General features: G+C 35.8%; 1 protein-coding gene across 1 annotated transcript; it reads left to right on the forward strand.

Annotated features, from left to right (window-relative positions):
* The first annotated feature begins 638 nt into the window (after nucleotides 1–638).
* Nucleotides 639–20021, forward strand: Rok (Rho kinase). Its single transcript, XM_068765405.1, has 13 exons — nucleotides 639–1213; nucleotides 2949–4880; nucleotides 5250–5410; nucleotides 5966–6175; nucleotides 10632–10822; nucleotides 11753–11927; nucleotides 12812–12969; nucleotides 13096–13297; nucleotides 13606–13874; nucleotides 14431–14588; nucleotides 15036–15161; nucleotides 15610–15823; nucleotides 16376–20021. Exons 1-13 carry the CDS (start codon nucleotides 1033–1035, stop codon nucleotides 16467–16469), a joined length of 4071 nt encoding a protein of 1356 aa, XP_068621506.1. The 5' UTR covers nucleotides 639–1032; the 3' UTR covers nucleotides 16470–20021.
* The last annotated feature ends 36 nt before the right edge of the window (nucleotides 20022–20057 follow it).

Consider the following 20057-nt stretch of genomic DNA (forward strand, 5'->3'; position numbering starts at 1 on the left):
TTAACACACATTGAAATGACGATTATTTTTAGTACATTAACTGTATAATAAAACTATCTATTTATCATATTTTTGTAAGCTTATTTTTTCATTTAAATTCTTAAGAAAACTGTTTATGTATAAATTACGTTTTCATGCACATTAATGCTTAATGTTAATATAAAATTACATCGGATGCTCAATTACAATATTTTCAGAAATCTAAGTAACGATTTTTTAGTGATATTGTATTTTCGTAATATTATAAACTTTTGTATTAAAGTTTCATTGATGATCTGACATTCCCCTAATAGTAACACGTGTTTGGTAATATAAATAAATAAAAAAAACTACTACCTAATACTTAATATTTAATAAATACGCATGTAAAAAAATACACAATAACATATATAATTTCAATTTTTGAATGTAAAAGTTATTTTTTTTTTAATTTATCATTTAAACACACTTTTTATAAGGTAAAATTTTCTGCGAAGAAAGTAGGAAAATATTTCATTAATTTTATTTTCAAATCGGAAGATAGGAAAGTATGAATTGACAACCACGGAGAATAAAATATAGTCGCCATTGCAAACTCCACCTCCAGTATCAATATGTAATATGTTCCTATCTTCACGTTATTGTTCGATCATCGTTCGTCAATCAAGCGGTTTATAATTTTACATTTTTTTTACGTTGTTCTTCTATGTTGTGCCAATAATTATTTTGTTTTTATATCCGTAATCAAATAACACTGTTCAAACACTTGTTTTTGTAATTATTTAATCAGCTATGTTTGCAAACGTGCATATGCTTTGTTGTGAGAACCACCTTTATCTGCTGTCATTTTGAGCTTTAGCGAGTAAATTTTTCTATAATGAAACATAAGTTACCCGTCGAATATTAGGCTAATAACATTAAAAGAGTGTAATATAACAAGACGTTATTCTCTGTTGATGTATCGTGATGAGAGTAGTGTCTCCGATCGGGGTGCTAATCAGGAGAATGTGCGGTGGCGTTTAGTGTCAGAGGACATCAAAAATTGGATTCAGCATGGATACAGTAAAAGATGAGGAGCGACGGCGGCGGCTGTGTGCCTTGGAGGAGATACTGAGCGATCCTCGATCTACCGGCAACGTGGACTGCTTGCTCGATACGGTTACGGCACTCGTCTCCGACTGCGATCACCCAGCTATTAGACGGATGAAAAATGTAGAAGCTTATACTAGCAGATGTACGTATATAAATTCGAATTATTAGTTTACATTTTTCCCGAAAATAATGTTTGAAACGCCATATACTCTTTGTTATTATATTTGTATTACGTCAATAACTTTTGATTTATTTCTTGTACTTGATTTAATGTGTTTTTTAACTACAAACACTTGTAAATAGTTTAATTGTAAATGTTCTCCAGTAGTCATCCACTAGAATATTGGTGTTATCTTATCTATAATAAGATGTGAACCAATTAACCAGTAGTATGTGCATATTTTGAACAAAAGCTTATACACATTTAACCTGAGATTACTTCAATATTATATTGTTATTCATAATTAAATGTAAATAGTGTTTAATAAGATAGTTGCGAGTTTAATAAGATTTTGGAATGTGTACATCTTTTATCTATACTTATGACTTTAAAGATTTTGAAATTTTGTGTAAAGTAGGAATTTCTGTTCATGTTTCCAATTCCTTCCATGCAGTGGATATCTTGGGACGGAATGATGATGATAATATAGTCAATTATGTAGTACAGTTACCAGGTGTTCAGTGTTGTGACTAGCACTGGGTCTTGGACAAGTCTGTGTTTTGGATTTTGCAGTTTTAGTCAAGTCAAGTTTATTTTACACAACAGAGATTACAAATAATTTTTCAGTGAAGTGTACAGTAATTAACAGTAAATTCATGCAGTCTTTGTCATTGTTAAAAATCAAGTGTAATTATATGAAAAAGGGATATAGATTTTAGACTAATTATTATTAACAATATTTCTTAATCATATAATTAAGCATCTTTTTTTGTAATATTACATAAAAATGCTTATTATTGGTCTCATTGATCAATCTCTGATGATTTTCTGTTGGCTTTGGTATTGAATTTATGTATGTCATTGAATTTAGCTTTAATGGTCAGATTATTTACACTTCTAAAAATATGTACTCTGTACGTGTTTCTATTTCTGGTTAAAGGTCAATTGACTTATAAGCAGATTTTTATTATCTCTATTTTACATAGGACAAAGTACTAATTTATAATAATAATCTATAATATAAGTACACATATTTATAAGAATTTTGTGCATAAAAATGCATTAGCCTCTTGATTTTAACACTGTAAAATTTAATGTCTTGTGCAATGTTCATAATTTAAAAAAAGGAAAAGGTTTTATAAAGAGCCACATATACCTTATAATCAAAATTCTAATACAGTGAGTTTTAAATAATAATAAATATTTTTGCATATCAACTTTTACACATCCTGATTGAATAATAACAATTGTCTGTAACTCACACAAGTAAATAAACAGCAATATTAAACACAATCAAGTTCAACTAGCTAGAAAATAAATAGTTATGGTTTAAAATAATGTTTATGCTATTATAATGTTTTGATTTAGTAAATGTTCTTTATTTATCCTAATGTCATTATTTATTAAAATATTATTTGATAAACGATTGAATATACCCATCAAATATACTAAAAATGATAAAGGTTCCATATTTGTTCTTAAAGTTAAATAGCCTTATGCCTCACACCTATCTAAAAAAAACTATGAAATAATGAATGTTTAAATATTTTAAGTAATTATTTTAACTAATATTTGGATTGTCTTTACCAACCAAGCTGCAATGGGGAAAAGTGTATTTGCTATTCAATAAAGTTGTGGTCTATTTCTAATTTATTTATGTAACAATTTAGTTTCTTTATAATTACCAATTTTAAGACAAATTTTTGTTTTGTTTTAGATGAAGAGTTTGCTTCTGAAATAGTAAATTTGCGAATGAAAGCAGCTGATTTTGATTTAATAAAAGTGATTGGTCGTGGAGCATTCGGTGAAGTTCAACTAGTCAGACAAAAGTCCACACGGCATGTGTATGCTATGAAACTTCTAAGTAAAGTGGAAATGATTAAGAGGTCAGATTCCACTTTTTTTTGGGAAGAAAGGCACATTATGGCTCATGCCAATTCAGAATGGATACTTAAATTGCACTTTGCTTTCCAAGATCAAAAATATCTTTATATGGTGATGGATTACATGCCTGGTGGTGATCTTGTTAGTCTCATGTCTAATTTTGATATACCAGAAAAATGGGCGAAATTCTACACAATGGAAATTGTTCTAGCTTTAGATGTCATTCATGGTATGGGTTTTGTGCACAGAGATGTAAAACCTGACAATATGTTAATTGACAGATATGGCCACTTAAAGTTAGCTGATTTTGGAACATGTATGAGAATGGGTCCAGACGGTCTTGTGAGAGCTAGTAACGCTGTAGGCACACCTGATTATATATCTCCTGAGGTTCTACAGTCACAGAATGGTGAGGGGGTTTATGGTCGCGAATGTGACTGGTGGGCGGTCGGAATATTTTTATACGAAATGTTAATAGGAGATCCACCGTTTTATGCAGACAGTTTAGTAGGAACTTATGGAAAAATTATGGATCACAGGAATTCTTTACAATTTCCTGACGATGTCGAAATTTCGAAAGACGCGAAATCTCTTATAAGAGGGTTATTGACGGACAGAGCCAGAAGATTGGGTAAAAATAGTGTTGATGAAATTAAGCAGCACCCCTTCTTTATCAATGATCAATGGAGCTTTGAAAACTTAAGAGATTCGGTGCCCCCTGTAGTTCCAGAACTCTCTAGCGACGACGATACCAGAAACTTTGATGACATTGAAAAATCGGATGCTCTAGATGATTCGTTTCCTGTTCCTAAAGCTTTTGTTGGCAATCACCTACCCTTCGTAGGTTTTACTTATAATGGTGATTATCAATTGTGTGGTGGTAGGAAAAGGAAACCAGCTGACGTAGTTGACACTATTGCCAACAATCACTTAAACAATGTCGGATCTGAAGCCATTTTGCAATTAGAAAAACTTTTGGACAGAGAAAGAGAAGGGAAACGAAAATTAGAAGATAGGCAGGTTATGCTTTGCGCGCAGTTAGAAGAATTAGCACAGAGAGAATCTAGAAATAAAAAAATAATAGCCGATACCGATAAAGAATTAGCTTTACTTAAACATGACCTTAAAGACATTCAAAGAAAAGCAGAGGCCGAGTCAGATGCCAGAAGAAAAGCGGAATTTAATTACAGTGATATAAAACGTCGATTTGATGAAGAACAAAGTAAAAGAGTTAAAGAAATGAATAATTTACAAACATACAACGATAAAATTAATTTGCTTGAGAAACAGCTGTCAGAAATGCGAGAAAAATTAAAATTGGAATCTGAGGCTGCGGCTAAATCTCGGAAACAAGCAGCAGAGCTAAGTGCTGCACAGGCTGCCGCGGCCGCTGTCAGTGATGGGACGATGGCGAACTTGCGAGCTCAGCGTGATACGCTGGAGAGAGAAAGGAGCGCGTTGTCTGAAGAATTAGGGGCTATGAAAGCAGCGAAACAACGCTCCGACGCATCGGTTACTGAAGCTACTAATAGATTGAACGCAGCTCATTCAGAGCTGGAGCGGTCTGCGGCTAGAATGGTACAGGTTGTAAATGACAACCGACAGTTGTCAGAGCGTGTGTCATCCCTGGAAAAAGAGTGCGCTTCCTTGACGCACGAGCTCCGTGCCGCCCAGCACCTGTACCAACAGGAAGTCCGCGCACATCAAGACACTCAACGTTCCCAGCTCCTCTCTAAACAAGAAGCTAACTTAGAAATTGTCAAAGGTAAGTTTCTTCGTTACACATACAACCAAATGCTTTTAGATAATTACGGCTATAGCTACATCCCTATAAAATGCTACAAGTTAACATTATCCCCATTACGTGGTGACTACATTCAGATTATTAAATTTTTGCATGCATCAGGAACATTGGAAAAAATATTAAAAGGTATTGTTCATTTTGCTCATACATTCGCCTTGCCTCAATTCCTGTTTAACCTTCACTAGATGAATATTTCTATAGCTTTTATTATACCCTTTCACTGATCCAGTACAACTAAATAAGCATAATTCTATCTAACCATGATCACAAAATTGTAATTTAAAAAGACTTTGGAATGTATAATTTTTATTTATATACTTTGCTCTGCAGCTTTACAAGGTAAACTGAATGAAGAGAAATCCGGGCGCCAGCGAGCGGAAGCTGCTTGTCAAGAGAAAGATCGTCAAATGTCCATGCTCAGTGTGGACTACAGACAGATGCAACAACGTCTGCAAAAATTGGAAGGCGAACATCGTCAAGAAAGTGAAAAGGTATAAGGCCATTCACAAATATATATACATATTGTGATATTATTGTGTATTTAGCATGTATGCTACATAACCTACCAATGAGCCTAGCATACTCTATGGGACCGAGTCAACACAGGATTTTTTTTTAATGAATTCTGATTTAAATTATAAATAAGATGAAGTTATTTATACACTGAAGTAAATAATTAGGCCTAGTTTTAGCATAAGAGCAAAAGGCATAAAACTGAAAAAAATAATAGATTTAAAAACTATTCCGTCTGTGAGCAAAAGCGTCACGCGGCCACTTGTATGTGCCTTTTGTTTGATAGCTTGAATATTTTGGAAAAGAGTTTCCATGAAACTTCTTTGCGGTTTACACGCCACGGTAATTTATAAAGACAATAAATTTATTTGTAGGCCTGGGATTTTCTTTGAGGGGCTTAGATTGACCTCACAGATTGTAGGGATATATATAACAATAGTCGATTCGTTATCAAACCGAATATCCGTCTATCTAAGCTAGTACTAAGACACACTAATAATTCTCCATTTTCACATTTTAATATTGTGATTTAGGTAGTTGGTTTGGCTGCGGCGTTGGAACAGGAAAGGACCGCGCGTTTGGCCGCTAGTGGGGAGACAGCCGCAGCGGAGGCGGCCGCACGTGCAGCTGCGGCTGAGAGGGACGCACGTGCACGCGACCTCCTTGCCGTTCGATCCGCCTTGCACGACACCTCTGAAAAACTTGCCGCAGCCAGCGCAGAGCGAGACATGCACCACGCTCGGGTGAGTGTGACTGAGATGACCTCTGCGATGACACCCTAATTCATGATTCTTTATGTGCATACCGATATATAAATTTTTTGACTATATTTCGTCCACTCTAAGAATACAAAGATTTGATTGGGTTACCCGACGTGAGTAGGCCAGCGGACAAAGATTACAGGTGCCGCCACTTCTTAAAATCGAAATGTTTTGAATCTTTGCTTCTTCTTCCACAGGATTTTCTTCTGTCATCTTCCAAGATTACTTTTACTATATCTTCTTCCATTCTTTACATTTTCTTGTATATTCTTCATACATAATCCTTAAACACATCGCTTCTTTTTCCTTTGCCGAATTCTTCTAGTTTAACAATGTTTTAAAAAATAGTGGCACCTTTCTTTATTTTCCATTACGAAGGCCACTTTCTATCCTTACCTCTAGCTCCACTTCGCACTCCAATTGGTAGTAATCTTATCCATGTAATTGCAACCGACAAAGTCGAGGTTTGCCCCTTTTGGATATCTATGAGTCGAAATTCTGAATAGAGGTTACCGAGGAGTAACAGCCAAGGCCGGTCGGGGGCTTTCGAGTGTACTCGTATTGTAGTCACTCCACGGAGCGTCCGCTTACACGAGCCCTCGGGGGCTACCTTAAATCTTAAATTCTATCCCTCTGAACCAGTAAAATATGCAAATTCTACTGTGGCAGAGGTCCCGCCAGTACGTCGGCCCAAAAAATGATCAGCTATATTAATTGTATAGTGACAATATTCATTAGGATGACTTTTTTATATTTGACTCGTAAAATGTTATCCTTAAAAACAACAAACCTTTTTCATTGTTATTATCCTTTGTTGTTTGGCTGTTGTCATATAGCTTCAGAGGGATTTGGATGGGAGAACGCTGGTTACACCTAGCCTAGAACTCTGCAGTGAATAAGTTTTGGGATTGCTCCGGGAGCTTAGGCTTGACTGCACTGATAGTGTGACAGATGTGTGACAAATAAGACCATAGTACATTCGTTATCGGAACGCCTATCTAAGATTAATTATTTTATTATTTTTATGTAACACATAAATGTAGAATTTACATGATATTTCATATGAGTCATACGATAATAATGATGTCAGTCATGCGCAAAATGAATTGTAAAGCGGGTTTAGTCGGTAGAACTAGTCTCGGCTAGATCGAGGCTTTTACTGTTCTAGTGAATTAATCATAGTATCATCACGCCGAAATAGGTTGTCCTGCGCTGTTACGAAACTGTGACTCACGACTACTGTAAACTGTACGCGTGCACAGCATTCGCCTTATACGACGCACCTGCTCTCCAAATAAACAGAGCTACGTGCCTTCGCGGTTTTTCTCTATTGTATATAGTCATTTGGGAATATTTCGCGCATTGATTCATTTTACATGGAATACCGTTAGATTTAGCATCACCACGAGACCTCAATATCGTCACAGTTCATATTCTCGTTGATTTAATTTAGTTAGAATTTAATATTGACATATCGGTATATGACATAATGGCTTATATCAAGCGTAAGTGAATAACAGTACTATGTTGAGTTCGAGTTAATTGTTCGTTACAATCTTAAGGTCATATATGCCGTTGAAAAAACTAATAAATTATTATATATTGTGACTCGTAACTAGGTGGGGCTATCAAATCTAATCATTATATTTTTCCTATATATAAATGTATCGCGTGATATAAAAATGTCACGAGATAAATTTATAGTTTCTAAAAAAATGTTCTTATTATTGTGTATAAATTGTAAGCGATAAAAGTTTTTGGAAATAAATTTTTCTGACTATTATGTTAAAACAGTTGTGAAAGTGATCCCAAATAAATACTCGACTTAGTTGGTTGTGGGCTTTCAGATCAAGATGCCTTTGGCCTTGTATTTACAGTTGAAGGACGAAATTATAGATGAAGTTAGTTTTATTTTCGGCTTTTTTAGGATTCTCATGACGCATGCGAAAAACTATTATAAATTGCATCTATATAGATATATAGATTAAATAGATATTTAATTATGATATGTAAAATAATCCTAATATGTAAAACAAATATAAGCAAAGAAAAAGAAGACTTGTAATGACCGGAAGGCGAAAAAATAATTATATTATTCACGTTGTCATAGATAAGTATACTAATTTGTTTAAATGTAGTGAGAATCTCGTTTTAATTTTCCTCACAATATAGTCGTGTTACTGACCTTTTGAGAAATACGTCGAGCGTTTGGTTGAGGAAGTATTTTGTTAAAAAATATGCTAATGCAGTAATAACAATAACGTCTATATAATACGTTTACTTTAAAAATGGTTAATGCAGAAATTTATGTAAAGTTCATTTTAGAAAAATACATTTGCTTTATTCTGGAATGTCCAGCAAACAGATTAAAAACTTATTTCCTTAATTTACTTTACTGAGACCACTTGCGTAATTCAGGTATTTTGAACAGATAGAGATAGCACAGTTCCCAGAAAAGTATAGATGTAGAATTGAGAAATTTGATAAGCGTTCTCGGAATGCGTCCGTGGTAAGACCGTTAAGCTTTTATGATATCGCCAAAATAAGTTGCTTGTTGTACATCAACAATGTCGATCTTACATCATAATTAACAAACGAGCATTTTCGATTGGAAATCCTAATGCAATTACAATATTTTATAATTTAGTGAATGATATTGAAATACAGCTATAATTTTAGCGAAATATTACTTATACTAACGTGAAGAACAATGATGACTGTCAAACATTCTGAATTTTATTTAATCTCAAGTATTAGCAGTCGAAACCTTATGAACAAATATTTACGAAAAAACCGAGTACAACTTAAAAATGTCTTAGACACGAAAGAAAATAATCCTTAAAGTTAATATTATTATGTAAGTAAGAGATATCGGATATTTGCGTGTTAACATAACGACTGTGTTGGCTTATTGTGGAAATCATTTATGTCAAAAATATTCTCGGGATTCAATGGACAAACTATATATACTATAGATAGTTCAATATTAAAAATTGTTAATTTTGTAAATGTATTATACCTCTACTAATGTTGTAAAAGCCGCCTGCATGTTTGTAAACGACTATCAGATTTCTAATACGATTTGCAGTTCAACGCATCTACACAGTTGAAAGGTTATCGAAACTTAATGGCGTGAAAAAGCCCATTCATTCAATTTTCGTTATTATCACCTGCGGGCTGCGTGTAAACGGTACACGGTATCAATGTTGGTCCGAGCAATCAGTCGGCGTGAAGTCAAATCGAGCGATAAATGTGTAGCTTTACGCGCTCTATGGATCTGTTGCTATAAATATATAGCAAGCGGCGCTTGCGTACAAAGCGTATTTATTACGTGTCTAATAACCAGAAACATCTCGACGACATTTATTTTCCGGACATATCGCGCCACTTGCTATTTTATTGCCACCATAATGTTTATTTACATGCGCGTACATCGCTTTTAATTCGCTTTATAGATCCACTCTGATGAGTTTGTTTTGAATGACGTAATGCACGGTCAGTCGCTTCGTGATTTAGTCATAAGATGTTAAAAAAACTATTTTGCATTGTGATGACGGTTATGAGAAGTACGATTTTAAAAATTAAATGTTGTCATAATTTAGATGTTTTTTTACCTTACTAGGTAAGGTACCATCATCTCGACTATCATATCTTTTACGTTTTAATGCCTTCGCATACTCGAAAGATAAGGATGGGTCATGTTGGACTTCGCCTTATTCTCGCTGGTTGTTCTTCCATCATCTTCATCATCATCATCATCATCATCTCGTAGTTTCAACAACAGTCTGGCATAACCCCTTCGTTCGTTCTAAACTCACGTGAAAAAAAATTTAAAACTTCCGTGTAACTCTCATTGTTACTGCCGCAATGCTTCTCGTTACTAGTATAGTTATCATAATAAATCATGTACTGTAGGATTAATGATGATCTTACGAATGTTTACTAAACAGTCGTTTTAAATCGATTAAATAATTTCTAATCTGGCTAAATTAAAATAGCCCAAGGCGGCAGCTCAGCTAAAAAGCCCTCGAGCTTTGTTACTGAGGTCTAGACTAAGGGAATTAAGCACACAGCAACTTCAAGCTAGGTGAAGTTGTAAATGCCTACGGCGAAACACGGTCATAAAACATTTACCGAGACCAAAAGATGAAGTTAAGAGAAATAACATATTTTTCTATGGTGCTACAGAAACCGATGTAACGCACAGCGAGGTAGGGTTAGGGGGTAAAAGAACATAGCTGATAAGCCTCATTCTCGAACATCTAAGTCGCGGTTCAGTAGTTTCAGTAGTAACAGTACACATGTAGGAAGGAGGCTTTATTGTTTATTTACAGTTAAATCTCATTATAAATGTATTGATTAATTTTGAGGCTTAGCTTTTAGTAAGGTTAGGTACTGCGACTGCTAATCAAATATTTTGTATGTTGTGAACGTGCAGTGCGAGGAGTTGCGATCACAGCTGGAAAGCGAGCAGCACTACTGCGCGGCGTACCGCACGCAGGCGAGCGAGGCGCGCGCGCAGCTGGAGGACAGTAACCGCGCCGCGCGCGACCTGGAGCACGAGCGCGCCGGTCTCATGCACCAGTTGCAGCTGGCTATTGCGCGCGCAGATGCAGAGGCCATCGCCAGGTGACGCCACTCTTTTAGTTGCTTAAAAACTCTCACCTCTATTCTCCACTCTATGAGAAACTACCTATTTTACCTACATTATTCGACAGAATAAAACTATACTCGCCTCACTGACACCTCCCCGATTTGAATGTCTGCGCTTTTATTAGCGATATTACAACTTGCTTTTACAAGATCACTTTACGTTTTTAACGAGAACTTTATAATTTAATCACATATGTTCAATGATTGTTAACAACTGGTTACCGATAATTATCATTATTTAATTTAAGATTTCTCTACGAGATCAGAAGAAGAATGAGGAGATCCGTAGAGGAACGAAAGTAACACATAACCTAGCGGATTGCCAGGTTGAAGTGGCAGGAATTTGCTGATGGTTTAAGGTTCAGGAGTAGAGAAATTAGGCACTTATAGGCACGCGTAGCGTAAGATGTTCACTGAAAAGGTGGACTGGTGACTTTGTCAAGGTAGTCAAAACAGTGGATGCAATAACAATATTGTAGGTCAACGGTGGAGGTCTTATGACCAATGTGATGTTGGTATTGTTGTATTATTTTTCCGTCATACTTATTAGCCTGTTTTAAATTTTCCGTATCTTTCTGAATTAACATTAAGCATACATAAAATGAACGCAGTAAAGAAAATAAGTAATGCCAGATTTGTAGTTTAAATAGAATTGTAGTTTCAATATAAATATTGAACTAAGTTCTCGGAACATTATAAACATGTTTAAATAAAGGAACAAAAATTGCCACAATTTTGAACAGACAAAAATACAGAGAATTTCCATATTTTTTATGGAACGGTGAAGCTAAAATCATTATTATTCTTTAAATGAAGAAATGAGTAATCGTTTCTTTATTGTTTTAAGGTTTTAGTACATATCAATAGCATAGTAATAACTTATGAATTATCTTGGTGACGACTCAGGTCGATCGCTGAGGAAACGGTAGGAGAGTTGGAGAAGGAGAAGACTATGAAGGAGTTGGAGATGCGTGAGGCGCTAGCGCAGCAGAGCGGCGAGCTAGCGGCGCGTGACTCTCTGCTGCAGAGCCTGCGTGATCGTGACCACGAGAATCGCGCCACCATTGACCTGCAGAGAAAGGTATACCTGTTCGAACAGACACTAATTCCTTACTTTCGTGTACTATACACACCACCTATATTTAACTACTATAGCACAGATTCCCAGATTTATTTTCCCAAATCGCATCCGAAATTTGGCTGCAGTTACATTTTTAATATAGGCTCAAAACTCAAGAAAAAATGTGAAGCTTAGAGGTATGGAAATTTGTGTTGCGACTGGGTTCCAACCAAGAATTAATAGTTTACAAGCACACACATCACAAGTTGTATACTGTCTCTTTGTACGTGTGAACAAGCACGGCGGCGGCGCTTTGCGACGTTGTACTGAAAATGGAAAGTGCTTCTTAAAATAATATACTGCCTACATTGATAAGTGAGTTGATGCCATCTACAAGTTGTAAGCAAATAAATTGTCGCGGACCTCTGCTTACGAATTGTGAACCTTTAATATTTATCACGCCTACGTCCCCCTGTTGTCTCTGCGAAGGACCTCTGGGGGTCCACGTGGACTTTGGAAACAAAGGCACAATAGTGTGCTCGAAAATACTAGTCATTGCCTGTTGGACATTGGTAATATACGGGAGCGTTACATATTTGAGGACAGACGGTTAGAGGTTTGTCTATCTCTCCTGTCCTGCCGCTCATATACATCTTATTTGAGTCTATAAGTCAGGAATTAGGTTTTCGGTTTAGTTTGGGATTTGGTGTTGAAAACTGATATGGTGTTTTTTACACCTAATACAATATTATCTGTAACTGTAAATATTATCATTAAAAAAATGGCCCCCTCCATAACTTATCACATGACCAGTCGTCGTGGCCATGTTTGGAGGAAGCCGATACCTCGCAGAGGGCGTCCATTGGCAGATATGATGATATAAAATGTTGTTTGAACGTGTTCAGGAGGTGGACGAGTTGCGACGCAGTGGAACCGCGCTGGCCGAGCGTGTGGCCACGCTGCAACGGCTGCAGGACGAGGTGGACCGCCTCAACAAAAAGCTCAACTCAGAGATCATACTCAAGCAACAAGCCGTCAATAAGCTCGCTGAGATTATGAACAGGTTACATATTTGCTATTATTATTTATTCCTTATCAACATGAACTTAAGCAGTATGATCGTAGGTGGCACGGCTTTTATTCTTATGATAATGTGTCTTATTCTTAATGTGGGTATGTTTGTGATCAGGAAGGATATGAACCCCGCAACCACGAAGAACAAGAGCAAGATGTCTGTGCGCAAGGACAAGGACTACCGCAAGCTTCAGCAAGAGCTGACGCGTGAGAAGGAGAAGTTCGACCAGCACATCTCCAAGATGCAGCGCGATTTGCAGGATTCGCAGCAGCAGCTCATAGAGGAACAGCAGACTCGTTTGCGCCTCGCTATGGAGGTAATGTTTACTTTCATAAAAAATTCCATATGCAATTCAGTATTAATAGCGTTGGTAGTTTTTTTATTTGTGTAACAATAGTTTCAAAGCTTATTATAAAAAAATATTATTACACTCCTTTTTTGAAGCATGTAGTTATTCAAACCTTTCAATATTAGAGTAATTACAATTAATTAATTCAACATTTTTAATTACCTGGTGCAATAGTTTAAGTATAGCCATTGTCAGAATTAATCTAACAATAATAATCTAGTTGTAATATTAAAAATTAACTTATTTAATCACACTTCTTTGTTCATTTCGTCTAGGTTGATAGCAAGGATGTAGAAATTGAGCAATTGAAAGAGAAACTGGCAGCCTTAACAAGCGAGACTGCGTCCCAGTCGTCCGCCGACGCTGAAGACGGGGAGACGGAGCAAACTTTGGAGGGCTGGCTCTCTGTGCCTTTCAAGCAAAATATTCGGCGCCACGGCTGGCGGAAGCAGTACGTCGTCGTTTCCTCCAAAAAGATCATCTTCTATAACTCTGAGAACGACAAACAGAACACCACAGACCCCGTTATGATATTGGATTTGAGGTTAGTAATTCGGTTATTTCTTTTAGTCCAAAGGTTTAGGACAAAGCTGTAACAGTCCCTCAAGGCTAACAACATCAACATTATGATACACTATGTAGTTACTTGTTGTCAAGATTTTGTAGCTTCCTTTCTTCTAAAAACGAGAATGATAATCATAGAATTTAAAATGTCCTGAATTATTTGTCTGTTATTGAAACAAGATTTTCTCATAGAGTGATGGGTCACCATAGTCAACTGCATCTGTACAGTGATCATGGATTAGCGAACGGCACTTATCTGACGGATTTCTTGTCCATGTATGTGTCTGTTCCATTACTGTCTGTGTGCAGATGTAAAGGTTTATAGTTCATATGGAATCTTTTCGAGAAATAAATTTAGGACTTAAGACCATCTAAGATAACCAGTTGCTAGGCAGGAACAACAGCCTGTTTTATAGAATAGCTTTCAAGAGATTGATTAATGTTACGAAATAATGAACAGTCTTGTGTACTGTATGTCTTTTTTTAAATGTCTCTTCATTTGCTAGTCTCAATGTGACATTGCATCATGATTACAGCAAGGTGTTCCACGTGCGCTCGGTGACTCAAGGCGACGTGATCCGCGCGGATGCCAAGGACATTCCACGCATCTTCCAGCTACTGTACGCCGGTGAGGGCGAAGCCCGACGACCCGGCGACACACCTGACCTGCCGCAGGATGGAAGTGATCATGCGGGTTAGTTTTTAGTAGCAAATATTTTTTTTTTCAATCATTACCATTACAAATTGGTGTTAGACATAATTTTGCATACATAATGGTTGAAGGAATTTTGCAATGTATGGAGGTACAATATATTCTCCAACAGGTGCTTTTGTCACCAAAGAGAGGGTGAGCTATTGTTGCTTTATGGCATATATTTTCGTTTATTATCATAGTTAAAAAATAAAGATATTGCACGTGACATTGATCCATTTTAGACCTGATCATTCAGTGAGGAGGTTTTTAAACCTTGATTTTTAGGCAATGTTTATAATTTGACAATAGGAATATTCCTACCGTTACAAAATACTATAAATGAAGACTTATAATTGGCTTTTAACTTCACTATTTGTTTGTATAATTACCTACAGTTGTTAATGTTAGCTAATGTATAAATAAATAAAATGTGTATTGTGTTTTCAGGCAACACGGTGCAGCACAAGAGCCACGACCTTGTAAGCATCACGTATCACATCCCCACAGCGTGCGAGGTGTGCACGCGCCCGCTCTGGCACATGTTCCGTCCGCCCCACGCGTACGAGTGCCGACGTCAGTATTGCCAGTTTAAATTTAAACACTCATATTTAATTAACCATTAACAAACCACATTTATTTTATTTGGAATATTTATAGTGTGTGATATTTAAAATATAACAATTTTTTTTAATATTTTGATATTAAAAATGTGTTTCTGTCTTTTTAGTTCTAATCTACATATTAGATACTACTTTTACAAAAACATTTCGTCTAGTCGTGCGAGCTGTGCGCGAATAATAAATTATAGTTTAGTGCAGCGTTAAGTTTATAACGCGCAGTTAAGTGTTGAGAAACTTAGCAAATGTAATGAAAACAAATCTAGCTCGACGTCTGCTAAAAGTCATTTACACATGTTAATTGCCTGTTTAAATAGAACCACAGCATTATACTTATCTGCACAATATTTTTATACTCTCAGTTAGTTTTGGTTGTTATTAATTAGATGACGTTTTGGGTACAGGATGTCGTATGAAGATACACGCAGAGCACGTGACGGAAGGCGAGGGCGTGGCGGCGTGCAAGCTGCACGCGGACCGAGCGCGCGAGCTGCTGCTGCTGGCGCCCGCGGCACAGGAGCAGCGGCGCTGGGTGGCACGGCTCGCGCGCCGCGTGCAACGCTACGGGTATCGCGCCGCGCACCACACCAACCACGAGCACAGCAAGCTCTCGCCCAGGTCGGTGTACATGCTCAGTCATACCACAGAGCGTTCGCCCTAGCGATCTAATGCTTATATTACATCGACACATTATGTAACTCCAAGTTCAGTTTACATCAGATGTAATTTATTTAAGGACTAAATGATTACATTGCATATTTCTTGAACTTTTTTGACGAAATATCAAGTCAGGCAAAAACTTTTATCATTCACTCTGGCACATAAGACTAACAAAGAAAGTCTCTACTACTACTGTTGGCCTATGCAGTGCTATACAGTGTATATTAGGTAAATAGTAAACAAATATGCAAAAGGTTCACTTGTTAGTAATATGGGTCATCCAAAATAGTGCAGTATTGTGTAAATTAAATCTTGCTATCACTTGCTGAGATAATAATTTATCAGTACATCTAAAGAAAGTGTTTACTAGATGCACCCATTGTTAACAATCTTGAGTGATCTATTTGTTAGTTCAAGCTTGTTTAAAATCCTTGTATATAATAAATAACAAAATAATCTTAACAAAATTGAGTAGAAAATACAAATAACATTGAACATATGCTGTTACAGGGATTCGATGAGGTCGAACCTAAAGGCGGCCTACATGAACGCTTCTCAGCGCAGCTCGACGCTGCCCGCGAACGCATCCATGCCGCGACAGTGATGCTTCGTCAACGCAACGTACGTCCACCATTCGACTTCTAAATTTGAATTCAACAACTATTTGTATGACCAATGTTATTATTTCAAAATTTTTTGTGCAATTTCGTTGTTGCTTGACGTATGAGTTGTTCTAATTACGGGCTACCTGAACCTATTTTATATGTAAAGTATGGTGCACATAAAAACCCGATTTATAAGACTTGACTGTCTTTCAAATTTAGAGGTAATTTTTTATTAGAAATATTTTTGTGACAGTTTGGTTTGTCATGCTTTAATTTAATATGCAATTATTAAATTAATTAACAATTATATACAAAATATAAAGAAAAATAATAAAAAAAATACACATTTCTCGTATTGCCGAATAAATTTTAGAACTTTTGTATGTTAATTACTTTTATAATTCTCCCATGCAACTAGTCCCGTGGTATGTACTAATACCGTTACACAAATGATCTAAATTAGACGAGCGTACTCGCTGTGATAGGCGTAACGTTGTACTTATCCGTTTTATAATCTTTTCTTATGTATGTGTAGATCTGAATTCGCTTTTGACAATGTCTTTAATTTTACTGGTGTAAGGTTTTTATACATTTGGCAAATTTATTTAAAGGATAAGACAATCCACGTGCGCTTGTTCTACCACACTGAACCGCTGTTATATATTAATATTTCAGATATATATTTTATCGTTATCTGTGCCTCACGGGTCTATGGTCAATGAATGCGTTCGAGTTGAGTCATCGAATGCTGTCATTGTCTTCGATTAAACATCGTCGAAGATACAAGTTGACATTTTTGTTGAAAATTTTGGGCTGTTTCGCTACCTGTCGGGTTTTTTTTCATCTAACATGAATTTTATACTGTATTAATTGAAATTATGTAAATAGTAGTTTCATTTGTGTTGATATTGTTTTTGTACTTCGCTTGTATAATAATTAAGTGAGCACGTTGGGTGGGAGACGCTACTCGTCTAAATCGTTTTTGTTTACTTGTGCTGCGGTCGTTTTGTGCTTAGGCGGTATAGGGAATGTCATGCGCGCTTTACACGCGCCCTCTGGATTGCTCTAAAAGTCTGAGTTTCAGGGTGTTAGCTATCGACAGGACAAATAATAACATTTTGAACTTAAAACTGTTAAATCAACTTGCAAATAAAGAATTTAAATTGACAATAAAAAATACCATGACGTGAATTATCATACTATTTGCAAAGTCACATATATTAAGTTAATAAATATGTAAAATGTTCATTCTATGTGTTAATTACTCTATTAAATGTAAAATGTAATATGTCTTATATTGGAAAAAGCTCCAAAAACTAAATGATTAATAAGCATTGAAAATAGTATTTAATTTGCAATTATTATGTAATAATATTGCCTTATGTATATTTGAGCAATATAAATAATAGTTTTGTTTTAAAATTCATGTAAAACTTGTATAAGTGATGCAAATATAAGAGGATGTCGCAAAAAATATGTCTACAATGTAGTCTCAGTTAAACTGAAAGTAAATGTCTTTAGTTATGCTCATAACTAACTATATAGTGAAATAATAACCCCAAAGGAACTGTAAAGGAATTGATTTCATAATTGAAGAACCACACAAGGCCTAAAAAATAATAATTAGTTTAACATACTATTATGATTTAACAAAATGTTTTAACATACTTGACCATATTTTTTATCATACATTGGCATATAGATCACATATGTTAAATCATCATCGGCACTTTGTTTATTACCAATTAAACAATTAAAAAAATATTATTGTAACGATGTCAAGGGCCCAAGTGTTAAAATATGTGGTCAATGCTATGCAAAGACATTTGCACATCAACGAACGACAGTGCCATATGAATGTTTTTTGTTTGTAGTAATATACATCTCGCCTAATTGCTCAAACTTAAATTTTGCATGTTACTTAGTTATACAGGAATGTGACGGGCTTCCCGTAGACCCGATTCATCATAGGTATATGTAAATACATATTGTGAAACAAAATTTTTACAATGTAATAAGCAATAATTGAAAATCAGTGTCTTATAAAAGCTCCTTAACCTAATATGTAATAAGTAGCGCTGTACTGTGTAGTGCCAAATTATGTTCAGCTTGTATTGTGAATACATTCTGTATAATTTCACTAGTGTGTACAAATGAAATATTCGATGAAATTATCAGTTTCTATGGTTGTGTATCCTGACTGTATACGGACGTGTATCATTATATAAGAGAATATTCTGTCCGCGTAAACGTTGCCTCGTGTAACACCTACTCTTCATTAACAGTGATTCTAAAGTACAAATTGTAGTTGTGAGAGTACATATGATCGGTCCGGTCGGTTGTGGATTGTTCCTCGGTCGACGGGCGTCCAGCCGGACAGACTCGGGACGGCTGTGATATACACGTGTCTAAACACCCTCGGTGCTAAAGGGAAGCAGGCCTCCGACGTTGTTACTGTGGTTCTTGTTAAAGATGTAGCCGATGTTTATTACGCTATACAAACTGTTTACATTCCTCCAACAAGAGCTATGTTGAGTTTTGTTTAACTTAGTTTTTATATTGACTCATGTTCGACTCCGTCGCTTGACCAGTTATCGCTTTTAGGTTTTATTAAGTTTTAGGTTCTACGCTCTGTTCATTGTGCGCCGACTTACGAATCACTCGTTACGTACTTAAGACTTTCATAGATCACAATCCATTGTAATCGTACGCTTATTTTTGAGATGCATTTTTTAAATTATATTTTGATAGGGCAGCTATTGCATTGTTCTCGTTACTCCATTCCATTGTGCTGTTCAAATATTTTTGTTGCTCTTCTTTGAAAAAGATATATTAATTGCCAAAGAAACTTTGGGAAATCAAATTGTAATTGATGCATTATTATTATTTGAATTATGCTTTGAGAATTATTCTTCAATTATTATATTTTCATGCTTATTCTATTAATCATTTTAATAATTATTCTTTTTATTTTACGCATAATTCATAGCCGATTGTTGAATGCGACATTTAAGTGGAGTATTTTTGATCTGCGATTGCTTTCGCCGCGTCCTTATAGAAATACTTCCAAATGCTCGCACTCGCCGCTAGGGGGCCATGTACGATCATCTTTATGTAAATTATTTATTAACATCCAATGACGTATTGTAACGATTTATTTATGGTTTTAAAATTGTAAGTTCCTAACTAGCTAGCTGCAGACTGTAGGCCACCTCTCCGTTAATGATATCCGCAGACAGCGGTCCGCTGGAAGCAACCGACTGTTCATCGTCAGTTGACTATATTTTTACTATCGCTGTATACTTCGATAACGTATCGTTCCGGACTCGGCGGGAGCGTTGTCGCTCAGTACTAACACCATGTGCCTTAGCTACTCGGCCCATCCCATATCATCTAGGCATACTGTTATATGTATCGATAGTTATTGTAATGTACATATGTTTTCAAATAAACCAATATTTTATGGATTTTTTAAGGAATTTGTATATTGTAAAGATTATTATTAATTTTATCATAAAATTAATTGCCTAGCTAATAAGAGCTACATTTGTGAGAAATAAATAACATTTTAAAATCGCATTGTTTTA

The sequence above is a fragment of the Battus philenor genome, unplaced genomic scaffold (assembly GCF_028537555.1).
Source record: "Battus philenor isolate CCGP_79_NKW_IND1 unplaced genomic scaffold, ilBatPhil1.0.hap1 SCAF_2, whole genome shotgun sequence".
Classification (NCBI taxonomy): Eukaryota; Metazoa; Arthropoda; class Insecta; order Lepidoptera; family Papilionidae; genus Battus; species Battus philenor.

Excerpts from the sequence above, each read along its gene's own strand:
- Rok (XM_068765405.1), top strand. The coding sequence starts at position 1,033 with ATGGATACAGTAAAAGATGAGGAGCGACGGCGGCGGCTGTGTGCCTTG. Across the intron at positions 5,411-5,965 it reads ATCGTCAAGAAAGTGAAAAG|GTAGTTGGTTTGGCTGCGGC; the intron begins GTATAAGGCCAT and ends ATTGTGATTTAG. Across the intron at positions 12,970-13,095 it reads CTCGCTGAGATTATGAACAG|GAAGGATATGAACCCCGCAA; the intron begins GTTACATATTTG and ends GTTTGTGATCAG.